We start from the raw sequence: 14,345 nt of genomic DNA on the forward strand, positions 1-14,345 counted from the left end.
TGGGGACATGCCCATTCAGCTGGGAGGACACTGTCCAGCGCAGCTGGGCCATGTTACTGATGAGCTTCCCACAGCCAGTCTGCGCACTCAGCAGGCTCACTCCCTACAGCTCCCAGATCCAGCCCATTCGAGCCATGAAGGTGGGAGCAATGCACGCTGTCACCATGGTGAGGCAGTGAGGACAGAGGTGCTACTGTGAATACCAGTAATCCCTGGATGTGTGGGGCCTTGGAGGGGCCCAAAGATGGGTTGCAGGAAGACCCATAGCCTTGAGGAGCACTACTATGAGGAGGGTCATGCCTACAGAAGGGTCACTGGCAGTGTGGGTATTAGAATGAAAGGCAGGGCAGGGGATACTGGGGGCTGGCTACACTCAACCATATTCTTGGTTCTCAGTCTCGAGCCAGTGCTGGTGAGGGGGCCAATGGCCCAGAGGCCCAGGATAGGAGGGCCAGCATCCCAGTTAGGCAGTGAGGGGAGGACCCAGTCACCCTTCATGTGCCAGCTAATGGGGGGGCACACTCAGTTTCCCCATCACTAATTAGAGCTCCTGCAACTGGAGGACAGCAGCTTGCAAGTCCTGAGCTTGCCAGCTACCTAGGGGGAGGTCCTGTCGCGCAGGCAGCCCCCAGCCCCTGTCCTACCAGGACTATACTAGGAATGTATAAGGTAATCTTGGCTGGTGCAGAAATGCCAGTGACCCTCAGGGACATCCAGGGAGGATGGTCTCACTGTGGCCAGTATGATGACCTCTCCCTCAAGCATATGTGTGCGCTCACACACAGCTCCAAGAGGTAACTGGAGTTTCACTGCCTCACCAACCAGCTGCGAACTAATTACAAAAAATTCTAACTAGTCAAGCGCCCTCTCCAAGCATATGTTCCCAATTAAGCCGAACTGCAGCTGATTTTAATCAATCTTCCTTGAAGCGCCGACTTGAAGATACCCTCCTCCTTCAGAGGGAAGGAGGGAGCAAAGCAGGAGACAGCGTGTCAGGACAGGCACTCCAGGGAGGACATGCTGCCCGATGGGCCCTCTGTCCTGCAGCTCTGAGGTCTGCATGGAGGAGGCCTGGACTCCCAGGCACTGTGGCCAAGCTCCCAAGAAACCCCAGGACAAAGTTTTGGGCTGGCTTTTGGAGGATCTCAGGTATCCAGGATCAGAACAGACATGTCATGGGGACAAGATCTTTGCCCTCAATGATGGAAAAGGCAGGGAGAGCCAGTGGTTGGCAGGAGCATTTACTGAGCACCTACTACGTGCCAAGGGTGGAAGTAAAATCCTAGCATGTGATCAAGGCCTCTCACGTGGGCATTATTGCTTCAATTTTATAAAGGAACTGTTGAGGACTCACGTGGAAAATCCAGTTTCCCTGAGCCAGATACTACCTTCCATTTTTCCAGAATCAGTCTGAGTATATCCATATTATAGTCTGCTAAGTGGGAACCACATCTTTGCTTGTCAATAGTGCTTGGCAGGGCTGGAGAAATGGCTCAAAGGCATAGCACCGCCTGGCAAGCGTGAGGTCCTGAGTTCAATTGCTAGTACCAAGAACAAAATAGTGCTTGGCACCATGGCTCAGAGAGAGGCATCTTCATAATCCAAATAAATGGAAGATGAGAGGCCAGCTCTGGCATTGGGGTTGAACAGGAATTGTCCCTTGCCATTGCCACCCTGTTCTAAACCTCTCACTGGCCCAAGCATGACCATAGCTGGAGTTATATACAGCAGCCCAGCTGGAGGGGTCCATGACTGCCTGTGTTGCGGGGGTTGGGGAGCGGTGGGGGGCAGTGGGGGACTAAAACTGAGAGTGGTGACATGGAGATGACACTTGGGCTGCCCAGGCCATAGCTACTTCCAGGCTACCCTCCCAAAGGTGGTCTTACAGGGTGTGAGAAAATTGAGAGGCAGGCTGGGACACAGAGGGAGAAACACAGCATTCAGCCTTTGGGCAAGGTCTCCTCACCAGGGAAATAGGGCTGCAGTATCTTGCCCAGCACAGTGGAGATGGCCAGCTATGGGTTGAGGTGTTGGACCATCACCAGCCTTCCTGAATGTACTCATCTTGAGTAGCTGTGGCCTTCAAAGCCTTTGGAGTCTGGCTGACCTCCAGTGCTGCCAGGGAGAAGGGAGCTCAGCACTCTGGGCAGTGAGTAGAGTCGGGCTTCCTGCCATGGCCTCCAGGAAGGGAGGGGAGCAAGGCTGCAGGACTACAGGCAACATGGTCTAGAAACAGGCAGAGAGAGACCATACAATGACACATCAATGCCCCAGGCAAGCCAACTTACCTATGGGGCCTGTGTGGTTATCTTTCCCAGGGAGCTCTGGGAAACCCACTTAAAGGAGCATCAGTGCAGCTAGTGGATTATCTAAAACCTTCCACCAGGGCAAGGTCAAAGTCTCAGCTGCTCCCTGCCTCATGCCTGCAGCTGAGTTTCTCTCTTCCTTGCCGTCTGGGCAGTCATCCCCTTGCTGGCTGGCTTTCAGTGTCCTCTCACAGGAGAGATACTGCTTTCCAGGACCGCTACTCAATTGCTCCCTCATCTCAGCCATACTGGGGCACTGCTCTCACATGTGTTCAGCCCTGTGTGGCCACTGTCCCTGTCCACTGCAGGTGTGTAGACACAGAGAATAGGTACTAACACTCATGTATAGAACAGGGTGTGGACAGGGTTACAGCATGGTGGCCTCCAGGCCAAGAACCAGTTCCTAGGCTCTGAGCAGTGCCACTTACCTGGGCAAGGGCCCACTCTACCAAGGGTCCACCTGAAGGTCTGTGGGAGAGTGATGGCACACCTTGCTAGTTCCACTCTCCTATTGGCCCAGGGAACACCTGGCCTATCCAGCAGATGTGCTATTTCCCCATGATGGGGATGCTTAGGGCATCCCACCTGCAGAGGATGGGGTACCAATGTCCACTAAGTGTGCCTGTGTATCAGGCAGGCACTCAGCTGCACCCCTCATCTAACTTGCTCTGAACAGCCTCTCAGAGACCACTAGAAGATGCCTTGTGAACGGCTCAGAACCACAAAAATGACAAGGTATTCTGGCAGAGATATACCATGCCCCAGTCTTCTGTGAGCCTGGTGCTGCACAACTAGCCAAGCAGAAAGGCATTCAACACCTTTCCTGACAGGGCCCATAGTCCAGGGCCAGGATTTACCCTCTAGCCCCTAGCTGAGGACTGCAGCCTAATTACAACTAGATGACAGGTTCTAGGGCCATGACACAGCCAAGCTACAGCTCAGAGCACCTCATTTTATCAAAGCTGTCACCTCTCCCATCACCAGGAGCTGGGTGATTGTCTCTAATAGGTGCCAAGATAAAGCCAATGACCTGTCTGAAAAATGGGTAATCTCAAACCTGTGGGTTTCCTGCTACAGAAAAATTTAAATTGGCAGGATGAAAACTAAAAAGAAAGTCATCCAAAATGATCCAGACAGCAGTTCAATGTCAAGATGGTAGGCAAGGTATGCAAACCCACAGCCACATGGAGTAGACTGCCAGCTTTGTACCTGGGAGCCCACCCTGCATGCCTGGCACCAGGGTTCCATGGACTACAATTAGCCAGAAGAACAAGAGAACCAAAGACAGGAGGAGGGCCCCAAGACATGGCCAGGTAAGGGTGAGTATGTAGGAGCAAGTCCCTGGTTTGGTGCAAACAGGATGTTCTCAGCCAGAAAGTGGTGATTAGATCCAGGGCAAGGTGCACCTCCCCACAGCTGCCCCACTGCCTACCTGCAGAGTGTGCCGCTCCAGCTGCATCTCCAATATGTTTTTTTCTTGCTCTAAGCGGCTCCGCTCCCCCTCTAGCTCCTCAACCTTCAACCTGCAAAATAAGTGAGACATGACAAGGGAGCCACTGCAGCCTGTGGGCCACTGAAGAGCTGAGGGTGAAGCTCAAGAAGTCCAGGGCTGGCATCAAGAAAGTGGACACTCTCATAGGCACAGGGTGGTGAATGGCAAAATTGGCAATGTCTCAGATGGGGGGGTTGCTACCAGCGGGAGTCTCCTCCACTCAGCTTGGCTAGAGGTGTGTAGAAAAAGTCACAAGAGGTTGGTCCCAGGGGGATCCAGTGGGTTTCACATTCCAGGCCCTTGGAGCATGTGACCACATACAGGAGAAGATAGAGGAAAATTACCCCCACGGAGTCATCAAAGACATAAAGGATTCCCCAGGGTGGGGCATGGTAGAACAGAAAACTTGGGGCCTAAGAGGACCTGAGATGAGCAACAAACACAGGGCTCTGAGTGAGCTGTAGTCTGGAGGGCAAATCAAAACCTTGGCTGAGGCGGGAGCACAGCAGGCTCTGGCTTGCTGTAAGAAACTATTCTTGTCTTTGCTGTTAAGTTTATTTTTTAAAATACAAAACATTCACATGGTTTACAAATCAAAAAGTCTGTCAAAGCCCGTGATGGTAGACACAGGTCACCACGGGCAGCTGTCTTCCCCATCTGAAAAGATCTTATGATTTGGGAAGGTCTTGACTCATAGTGGGCAGAGAAGCCTGGGCCAAAACAGTCTGGCAAGTCACAAACCATGACTCAAAAGCACCACACTCTTTCCAAGAAACTGAACCACATCTCTGCAAAAAGATCAAATATATATATATATATATATATATATATATATATATATATATATAAAACTGTTTAGAACTCAATAAGCTGAAGTTCATAATGTCTGCCATCCAAGCAAAAATTACCACATGTGAAAAAAACAGAAAAAGTTGGCCCACAGTGAAGGTGATAATCAGTGAAACCTACCACAAGCTGCACTGGCATTAAAACTGGCAAGCAGGGCCAATAAAAGGGTTATTCAGACTGTCGGGACAAAGGGCCAGTGAAGTACAGACACAGAAGACAGAAAGACTCAAACTTCTAGAGGTAGAAGCAGCAATGTTTGGGGTGAAAACCACACAGGATAGGACTAATAGTGGATTAGATTCTGTCAAAGAAGTGTTTCCAGGGCAGGGCCAAATAGTTCAGCAGATTAAAGCACCTGCAAGCAGGTGCAGGGCTGGGAGTTCTATCCCTGGGCCTGGCGTGCTGGCCCCGTCCCCGGGGCACACTGAGAAGGCAACTGAGAGTGGGTATGGTGGAGTGTGCCTGCATCCCAGCTCTTGGGAGGCTGTAAAAGTCTGATCACTATGAGTGTGATCTAGTAGTGAGACCCTGAAATCCTGTAGACCCTTCCCTAAAATACAAAAAAAAAGTGTTTCCTATAGAGGAATGCACGTGATTGGGAACTATCCAAAATAAAATACAGACAGGAAATGGAATCTACAAATTAAAGGAGAAGCAGTGAGCTGGACAGCTTCATGAGGCACAAAGCTGGTATCCCCAAGGACAGAGGGGACAAGGGACTCAAAACTATCCAAAAGTTAGACTTTGGGACAGTAAGTCATGAGCCAGGAGCCCCAATAAGCCCAACACAAGAAATATAAGGACGATGGCTCGGAGCTGGTGAAAAGAAACTGAACAGCCAGGGACTGAGAACTCCTTGGCAGAGATAGATGCTGCCTGAAGAAGATTCAAGTTCTTACCCCACAGTACCACTGGGCAAGACCGGGAGACAGCTCTGATAATACAGAGGGGACTAAGAAGCAGCAACCTAAATTCTATACCCAGCAAAATACCTTTAAAAAACAAAAGCAAAGTAAGGAGGTTTTCAGACCTATAAAGACAGAATCCATCTCCAGCAAACTGGCTCTCCAGCACATTTCAGGAAGCCACTGGAAGGAGAGAGATGACAGCAGAAGCAAGCACAGCATGGGCACAACGAAGAGCAGGGAAACAGGCCGCATGGGGAGCATGTGCTTTACATATTATTTGCATCTTTTGAAAATATTTAAGTTATTAACTGTATTGTAAAGTGATCAACTTTTAGGCAAAACTAATAAACACACATTGAGAAAGTTTAAGAAACCATATAAATAAAATGTATGATGACAACAGCACAAAGCCAAGAAGAAGCCAGCATCAGCTGTGGGGTGGTTGTTCTCAATAGGAATATCACTGTTTGACAGTGGACTACACTGTCAGACAGACACTAAACCCCACAGATAACAAAGCAAAGGGTAACAGCCAAAGCAGCAAAAAAGAAAACCTCATTAATTTTAAAAAGAAACACTGAAAAAAAAAGTATCAAAGAGGAGATAGAACATTGGGAAAACGGTGAGATGGAAAGATGGAATCTAACCATAGTGGTAATCACACTAAAGTAAATGTAAATAGCACACTACCACTTACCCCAATTAAATTGGGTTGGTGGAGGGAGAGCTGAGAATCTCCAAAGGTCTTGGGTTTGGTCTCTAGTACCAAATACAACTGACAAAAAAATAAGAGAAATGGGGGTGGGGGGAGCAATAAATCCCAGAGCACAGGCCACCTGCAGGAAAGTCCTTTCCTAACAATAAGGAGGTACATTCATTAAAGCCCAGGTGAGCACAGACACCCTGCAGCAAAAACAGACAGGACAACAGGGAGAAACGAAATCTGTAGTCATAGTCACCTCATCTTCACCTTCTCCCTAAGTGAAAGAATCACCAGCCAAAATGAGGGACAGGCAGACTTCTGAACACTGTCAACCAGCCTGACCCGTTGAACAATATTTTGTGCTTTGTGAGAACAGGCTAAACTTTCTTGGTGTTTTCAAAGTATTCTCCAAGACAGATGTATGCTAAGCAGTAAAAGAAGATTCCATTGTCTGGATGAAAATGAGTAATTCTAAGTATGTTCTGACTATATTGGAAATAAATGAGAAATCAGTACTACAAAGGTAGCTGGAAAATATCACTTACAAAAGCATCCCAAACCATAAAAACTAAGAGATAACACGACAAGGCCACAGAAGGTCTGCATGGCGACAACTGCAGAGTGCTGCCGGATGCTAAGATGGCCTGTGAGTGTGGAGAGAAATACCTGTGCCCAGGTGGGAGGGAGGCTCAGCGCTGCCGTAATGTACTTCTCCCACGTGGATCTGCAGAATCACAGCAATTGTGATTGTCTGCTTAATCTACCCTTGCCATAAAAGGACAGATCCACATGAATAACACTGATCTGTGCATTTGAAAAAGTGTATTTGAACTGGCTATGGTGGCATATGCCTGCAGTCCCAGGATTCTGGGAGGCTAAGGTGGGAGGATCAAAAATTTGAGCACAGCCTGGGCAAGTTAGTGAGACTGTCTCAAAAAAGAAAGGACTGGGGATGTGGTTCGGAGTAAAGGCACTAGGTTTAATCTGTAGTCTTGAGAAAACCAACCTACCCTGCCCTACCCTGCCCCATCCTGTCCTGCCCCATCCCATCCCAATCCAACCCAAATCTGTGTATTTTCTTTTGCTGTCCTCCTTTCCAGGCAAGCTCTTACAGCAGGACAGTGAACGAGCAATTATAACCACATGTGATATTACACTTGGTTGTACAGTGTTGTTCCCATCAGACTGCCATCCAGTGAGAGTGGAGTGGCTCCGTTTGCATAAGTACAGCCCATGCTGCTCACACAATGACCTGCAGCCCAAAGGCATGCTTCTCAGACCTACCCTATCACCAAGCAATGCATGGCTCTAGATGTATACACATTTTTCACAGTCCTAAATTTAGTTTTTCCTCAATTTGGTTAAAGGAATCAGTTCTGGCTTAAGATTCTAAATCCTACTTTTCTTTTTTTGAATTCTGTATGTACTACTGAACAGAGAGATTCCCCAGACTGCTTCCTAAGAACAGAGCCAATCAAAACAGGTAAGTGCAAGTGAATGTGTGTATATGGGAACCAGCTGGAAATGTGTAGTAGTTATCTTGCTTAAAATACAGTAACAATATCAGATACACCAGGAAACACTGACTGAAAGAACTGTTTGTGGAAGCCTGGGCAGTGTGGGGATCGTGCTGCAGGCAAAGCTGCCTGTGGCCTGGCAGGACAGCAGGTGGACTGAGGGCCTCACACTGACTAGTCTCCTTCTGACCCCAGCCTCCTAATAGGCCTGTAGTGGTTGATACATGGGTCAACTTGAGAAGTTTAGATGTTTAATTAAGTGACTTAGCAGAGAGCCAAGATTCTTAGTTTGTAAATATCCTCATCCTCTGCCAGAGGAGGACATGGACACTGTGTGAGCCCCCAGGTAATTTGTTTACAATATAAGCAGGAAAGAGAAGCTTGCTAGAAGCTGCAGCTGCTGCCCTTCCCTTTGCTCTTTGCTGTTTTCTGCTCCAATGAATTGCTGCTCTCTGCCATGTGCCATTCTGCCTGGGAGCCAGCCGAGTATAGATTGAAACCTCCACAAACTGTGAGCTAAATAAACCTTTCCTTCCTCCATTTTGAGTGTTGGGTATTTGTTCCAGCAATGAACAAAAACTAACCAAGACAAGGCCCCAGTGACCTGTTAGAACACACTGCTGATATTTTCAGTGTGAGCAGATGTGGATCATTGATGGGAGATGACCGGACGTGGTAAGATAGCCACTGTGAGTGGCAAGAAGGGGAACACTCTCCATAGAGCAAACACAGACATAAAGCCAAAATACAGACAGGAAAGAGCAACATTAAAAAGGAACACCCTAAGTTGCTCAACAGAAATAATCCAGCAGAGTCACAGGTAGGGGGCAAAGGACTGCAAACAACAAATAGCAACTGCATGCAGAGATGGCCATGGTGGACTAAAAGGCAACCCGGCTGCATGCTGTCACTGCAAGATCCAGTCAAAGAAGTGGAGATAGTGAGAGAACATCCACACAGCACACGGTGGCAATGAGTCCACATGACAGGCACAGCACTCACCCGCCAGGCTAGAGCTGTGCTTGCCCCAGGGTTTGCACCAACACAGAGGAGCTCAGCAGCATTGCAGAGGAGGTGGCTAGCAGCACCTCCACCAGGCCACCACACTCACCATCCATCTGTGGTGCTATCTCAGTCTGAGCTCCCTAATACAGCACAATGAACAGGGCTTTACCGCCCTGATCTTCTGTCCAAAATCCACAATCTCAAGATCATGGACACCTGGCTGGCACTGTCAAGTCTATAGAAACTGAGAGAGACTGAAACCTTGTCACAGAACATGTGACATGGAGATCTAATAACTAAGATCAATGTATATGTGGAACTACACATGAATGGAAAGACAGGAGACCCAAGGGAGGCAAGAGATTAGCTGACAGTAACCAACCAAGAGCACATGGTGACACGGATGCCAAGGGCAAAAGACTAGATAGGGGTCTACAGCGACTCTCTGCTGCTTCTACACTTTCCTACAAATCAAAAATGATTCCAGAGCAGCATGGTGGCAAAAAAAAAAAAAAAAAGGAGTAGACAAAGGAAGATAGGAAAGGAGAAAAGTAGAGAGGAGCCAGCCAGCCACTTCGAGCACCAATATTAATATGAGACCAGACTCCAGCCAAAATTAGCCAACTGCCACTCAAAAGGGGAGGGCAAAAAGGTAAAAGGGTTAATTCACCAAGATAACATGATAACCCTGAATCTAAAAAATCTTGAAAGCAGAATTTAAAAATATATGAAAGAAAAAGAAGTGAAAAGAGGGACAAACCCACAAGAATAGCTGGTAAGTCAAAACCATTTCCCAAGGACAGCTGCAGCCAGTCCTGGATATGCTTTTGGCCACCAGGTCCAACAGGTACCTATGTAATATGCCAGCCTAATACAGACAGAAACATTCTCCAGGGCAAGCCATATTCCTGAAGAATTAAATAAACTTTAGGATAGCTCTAAACATTTAAAAATATAAATACATCAAAACAATATATGACTTAAAGATTAGCCAGTATTTGTATCAGAATGCAATGTATCAACATTTGTGGATACACTGAAAGCAACTGCTCACCTAAAAACTTAATAGTAGCAAATGATTGTGTTAGAAAACAAGATCTGAAGTTAATACCCTAAGCTTCCACTTTAAGAAACTAGCAAAAAAGGGAATAAAAAGCCAAATCAAGCTGAAGGAAGGCTATAATAAAAAGCAAAAATCAATGAAATGGAAAGGAGAAAAACAATATAGAAAAATAAAAAACTCCATAACTAGTTTTTTAAATAGTCCAATTAAATTTTGAACTTCTACAAAACAGAAAAAGAAAGGACTTATAAAGTAATGATGTCAGGAATGAAAGGTTTTCCATTGCAGATTGTAGAAGGCCAGTGGATATATCAGAAAATGTTCACCACCACCAATCACTGGAGAAATGCAAATCACAAACAGGATGAGCTATCTATCATTCCACCCTGGTAAGAAGAGTGAGAACAACTCTGATACAAAATATGAAGCATCATAAACCCTGGAGAGGGTGCGCAGAACCAGGAAAGGGACGCTTTCCCACTGTATGTAGATAAATGCAAATCCGCATAACCAGAATGCAAACAGTTTGAAGGCTCTTGAAAAAACTAAAAATAGAACTCCTGTATGATCCAACAATCCTAATAGTGCATATTTACCCAAAGGACACCAAAGAGACATCTGTGCTCCCATGTTTACTGTAGCACTATTACCAGGGTGAAGAAATGGGCTGGAGCAAAGTGCTCACTGATGGATCTATGAGTGAGCAAAGCAGGGTAAACATATACAATGTAAGTCTAAAAAAAGGTGAATTCACAGAAGCAGGGAACAGAGTTACAGTTATCAGGGGCTGGGTATGAGGATGAGGAGACATTGCTCAAAGGATATAAAGTATCAGCCACAGTGGAGGAATAGGTAAGATATCTCAGGTGCTTTGTTTTATTTTTATTTTATTTTATTCATTTATTTTTTCTGAGTGTCTCATCATGTTCCCCAGGATGGCCTCAAACTCTTGATCCTCCTCCTCAGTTTCCCTCATAGCTGGGGTTACAGACATCACCACCATGCCTCACGAATTCAAGAGCTCTATTGTGTATACATCACTGATGTATAGTCACCATGGTGACTACAGTTAATAATGTTACCACATACTTGAAAACTGCTAAGAGAATAGGTTTTAAGTGTTATCAACATAAAACAAAACTGGAACACACACACACAACAAAATGTTCAACATATAAAAAGGAGTGAACTTCACTGAACAACTCAATAAACCAGTTAGATTGTAACGATGTAGAGACAACAGAATAAACACTCTTCTCCAGTGCAAGTGGAATATTTACTAGAAGGGACCATATCCAAACTCACAAAACAAGTTATACTAAGGTAAAGTTATTAATTTAATGGAATTAATGCAATAAATGAAATTAGAACTCAACTGCAGAAAGAAACCTAGGAAGCTTATAAGAGGGTAGAAATTAAACAACACACTTTTGTGCAACTACTAGGTCAAAGAAATCACAAGGAAAATATCTGGAGAGAAAAAGCAAGAGGGATGCATACAGTAATAAATGCCTACAATGAAAAAGAAATCTCTAATCAATAATAGTATGACTTCAGAAAACAAAAGGGCACATTAAGCTTAAACCAGAAGGAGTAGGGAAAGAGTGAGGATTAGAGACAAATGAAACAGAAACAGAAAAGCAAAAAATCAGCAAACCCAAAAGTTGAAGAACTGAAAGACCCACAAAACTGACAAACCTTTACCTAGACTAATAACAAAGAGAAAAGACTCCAATTATTGAATTCAGAAATGAAAAAAAGACACTGCTACTGATTTCACAGAAATAAAAACCATAAACAACTGTACCTACAAACTGGATAAATTAGATAAATTCCTAGAAACACAGAAACTATGACAGCATAAAAAAAAAAAGAATCTGAATATATCTGTAACAAGGAGACTAAATTAGTAACAAAAAACTTCCCCCAAATGGCTTCACTGGTGACAAACATTTAAAGAATTAACAAACTTGTCCAAAAGCTGAGGAGGAAGAAGCCTTTTCTCATTTACTCTTGAGACCAGTGCTAGGCAGATGGATACCCAAGCCAAAGACCATAACAAGGAAACCACAAGTAACTCCCTAGGACACTGATTTGCATACAGAGCTCACTGAAGCACTGTATACCAGTGGTGGTGAACCTATGAGCCCTCTATTGGCTTAAGAGCCAAGCTGTCCCAGCAGCTGAGCACTGGGTAACAGCCGTTTCTCTAAACTAAAACCTTAGCCTTCAGGTTTAATCGCAGTGTTGGTATTTTGCAATAAAGAAGAGGGTTTGGAGTTGCAGCTTGGGTACTCAATCTCTAAAAGGTTCACCATCACTGCTCCACACTCTGGCAAGGATTGCAAGGTTGTCTCAACACCCAGACACCTGTCAGGGTAATACCCCACTTTCACAGAAAGTGGGAAAACTTGGCGTACTCATTGCCATCAAGGCAGAAAAAGCACCTGACTAAATCCATCACCATTCATGACAGATGCAACAAACCAGTAAAAGGCGCTACCTAACAGATGTTAAAAAACAACAACAACAACAAAAAAAAAACCACCAAAAGCTGACATCAACTCAACAGGAAAAGACTGAAAACTTTATCCCTGAGATCAGGAATAAGACTAAAAGGACTGCTGCCACTGCTTCTATTCAACACAGCCAGAGCAGACACAGGAAGGCAAAATACAGAAAAAAAAAAAAAGGCACCCAAACTGTAGAAGAGGCATACTCCTATTCACAGATGGCACATAAACACTCCAAAGAATCTGAAAAAAAAGGAAAAAAAAAAAAAAATAGATTCAACAAAATTGCAAGACACAAACATATGAAACTCAGTAGTATTTTTGGATGTTATCAACGAGCAATACAAAAAGGGAATTTTTAATAATTCCATTTGAAATGCACCAAAACAATAAAATACTTAGGAATAATTATATCCAAGGAAGTACAATAGCATACCCTAAAAATTGTATGATATTGTTAAAAGAAATTAAAGAAAACCCAAATAAGGCAAAGACATCTCTTCTGTGTTCGGGGGCAGGAAGACAATGTTGAAACACCAGAGGCAGCAGGATTTAAGAAAAGAACAGCAAAGTTGCTTCCTGGACCTAAGACTTCCTGCAGAGCCACAGGAATCAGGCAGTGTGGAATTTTACATATCAACCACACGGACAACTCCCTGGGTAGGGTTGGGAGGGCACCAGGCTCCAGGGATGACATACTAGGGGTGTCACACATCAGAGATGACACACATCAGGGCACTTGTGTTAAGCAGAGGTCACAGGGTAGGATGCAGCATGGTGGTGGGCTGGGGTAGGAGTGTGTAGGGTGAGCTTAAAGGGAGAGCAGAGGGCCTTGTAGTGAAATTTTTTCCCCTGATTATGGAGTGATTAAAATCCACAGAATTGTATACTACAGAAATTTTACCAGAGAATAATTTTTAAAATAAACTTCTGGGATATGTCTTATCCTTACCATGATGATGACCATGTTCTGGCACATACCTGTCAGAATGTAGCTGTGCACAAGGGTGTGTGGGGTAGAGGTTGGAGGAGAGGCTCATGAAGTCTTATGACCAATATGCTGAATGGCAGAGTGAGGAGGGTAAAAGGCAACTTTTATTATTTTTTAAAACTCTGAAGAGGACACATGTTCAACAGGCTGCTCCCACCCTCCCTTGGCACTGCTCCTTACACCACCCCTTAGAGAAGATGCCACTGTGTGGAATTCCAGCCTCAGTAAAGTAAGCACTAAAGGAACCTTCTTGAGATGCTGTGAAAACACAGCACACAATGATCAGCCAGGCGGTGAGCATGCAGTAAACCCTAGCAGCCTTCACTATAACCACAGAACAAGTAGTACCACTGTCAGAAGCAGAGTCAACCAGAAGCCTGGATGTGATTAGATTCCCACTGCAAATTAGCTCAGTCTTTAGAGACACAAAGTTCTCTTGCATAGGAGCTGGACTTGCTGACTCTGTGTCCATACAGATTAGCACGTGGCTCCTGCTTGTTTTCCTCCTGGAGCGCAAAACCACTCAAGCGCCAGGAGTGCATCGACTGTGTGATAGACAAACTACATTAACACTCACAGAAGGTCTATGAAAGAATGGAGAGTGCTTCTGTTATAAAATGGGGAACCAGGCTTCAGACAACTTTTTAAAAATATTTATGAGTGGAAAAACAAAGACAGACAGCAGCTTAAATACATGCCCTTATAGCTCTCCCCTCAAAATGCCTCTGCAGCAAGGGTGAAGGATTTCTCACTTCTTTGAGGCCTATGCCTGAAGACAGAAAATGAAAGGGACTACATCAAAAACTTCAGAAGTTGAGAAGTAGGTGGGTGAGTGGCAATGACCCCAAAGGGCTGGTTCCCTGGCCAGGAGTGGCAAACCAAGTAGCTTTTACACCACTCAGATCAGGGATGAGTCCTTGGGAGTGATTATGGGAAAGAGGAGAGTGGATTTAGGATGCTGCAAGGCAGATGGTTTAGGAAATAAAGAAGATTCGCAG

At 45.3% G+C, this 14,345-nt stretch overlaps 1 protein-coding gene across 6 annotated transcripts in view; it reads right to left on the reverse strand.

Annotated features, from left to right (window-relative positions):
• Mad1l1 (mitotic arrest deficient 1 like 1) overlaps positions 1-14,345 on the reverse strand; it is a 356,419-nt gene that overhangs the window by 95,735 nt on the left and 246,339 nt on the right. For all 6 annotated transcript variants that reach the window (XM_023713536.1, XM_023713538.1, XM_023713535.1 and 3 more), the window contains one exon: positions 3,739-3,829. In XM_023713536.1, coding sequence (XP_023569304.1) covers positions 3,739-3,829 — 91 coding nt within the window. The remainder of the gene's footprint in view (positions 1-3,738; positions 3,830-14,345) is intronic.

Source organism: Octodon degus, unplaced genomic scaffold, assembly GCF_000260255.1.
Source record: "Octodon degus isolate 3935 unplaced genomic scaffold, OctDeg1.0 scaffold00031, whole genome shotgun sequence".
In the NCBI taxonomy this organism is placed as follows: Eukaryota; Metazoa; Chordata; class Mammalia; order Rodentia; family Octodontidae; genus Octodon; species Octodon degus.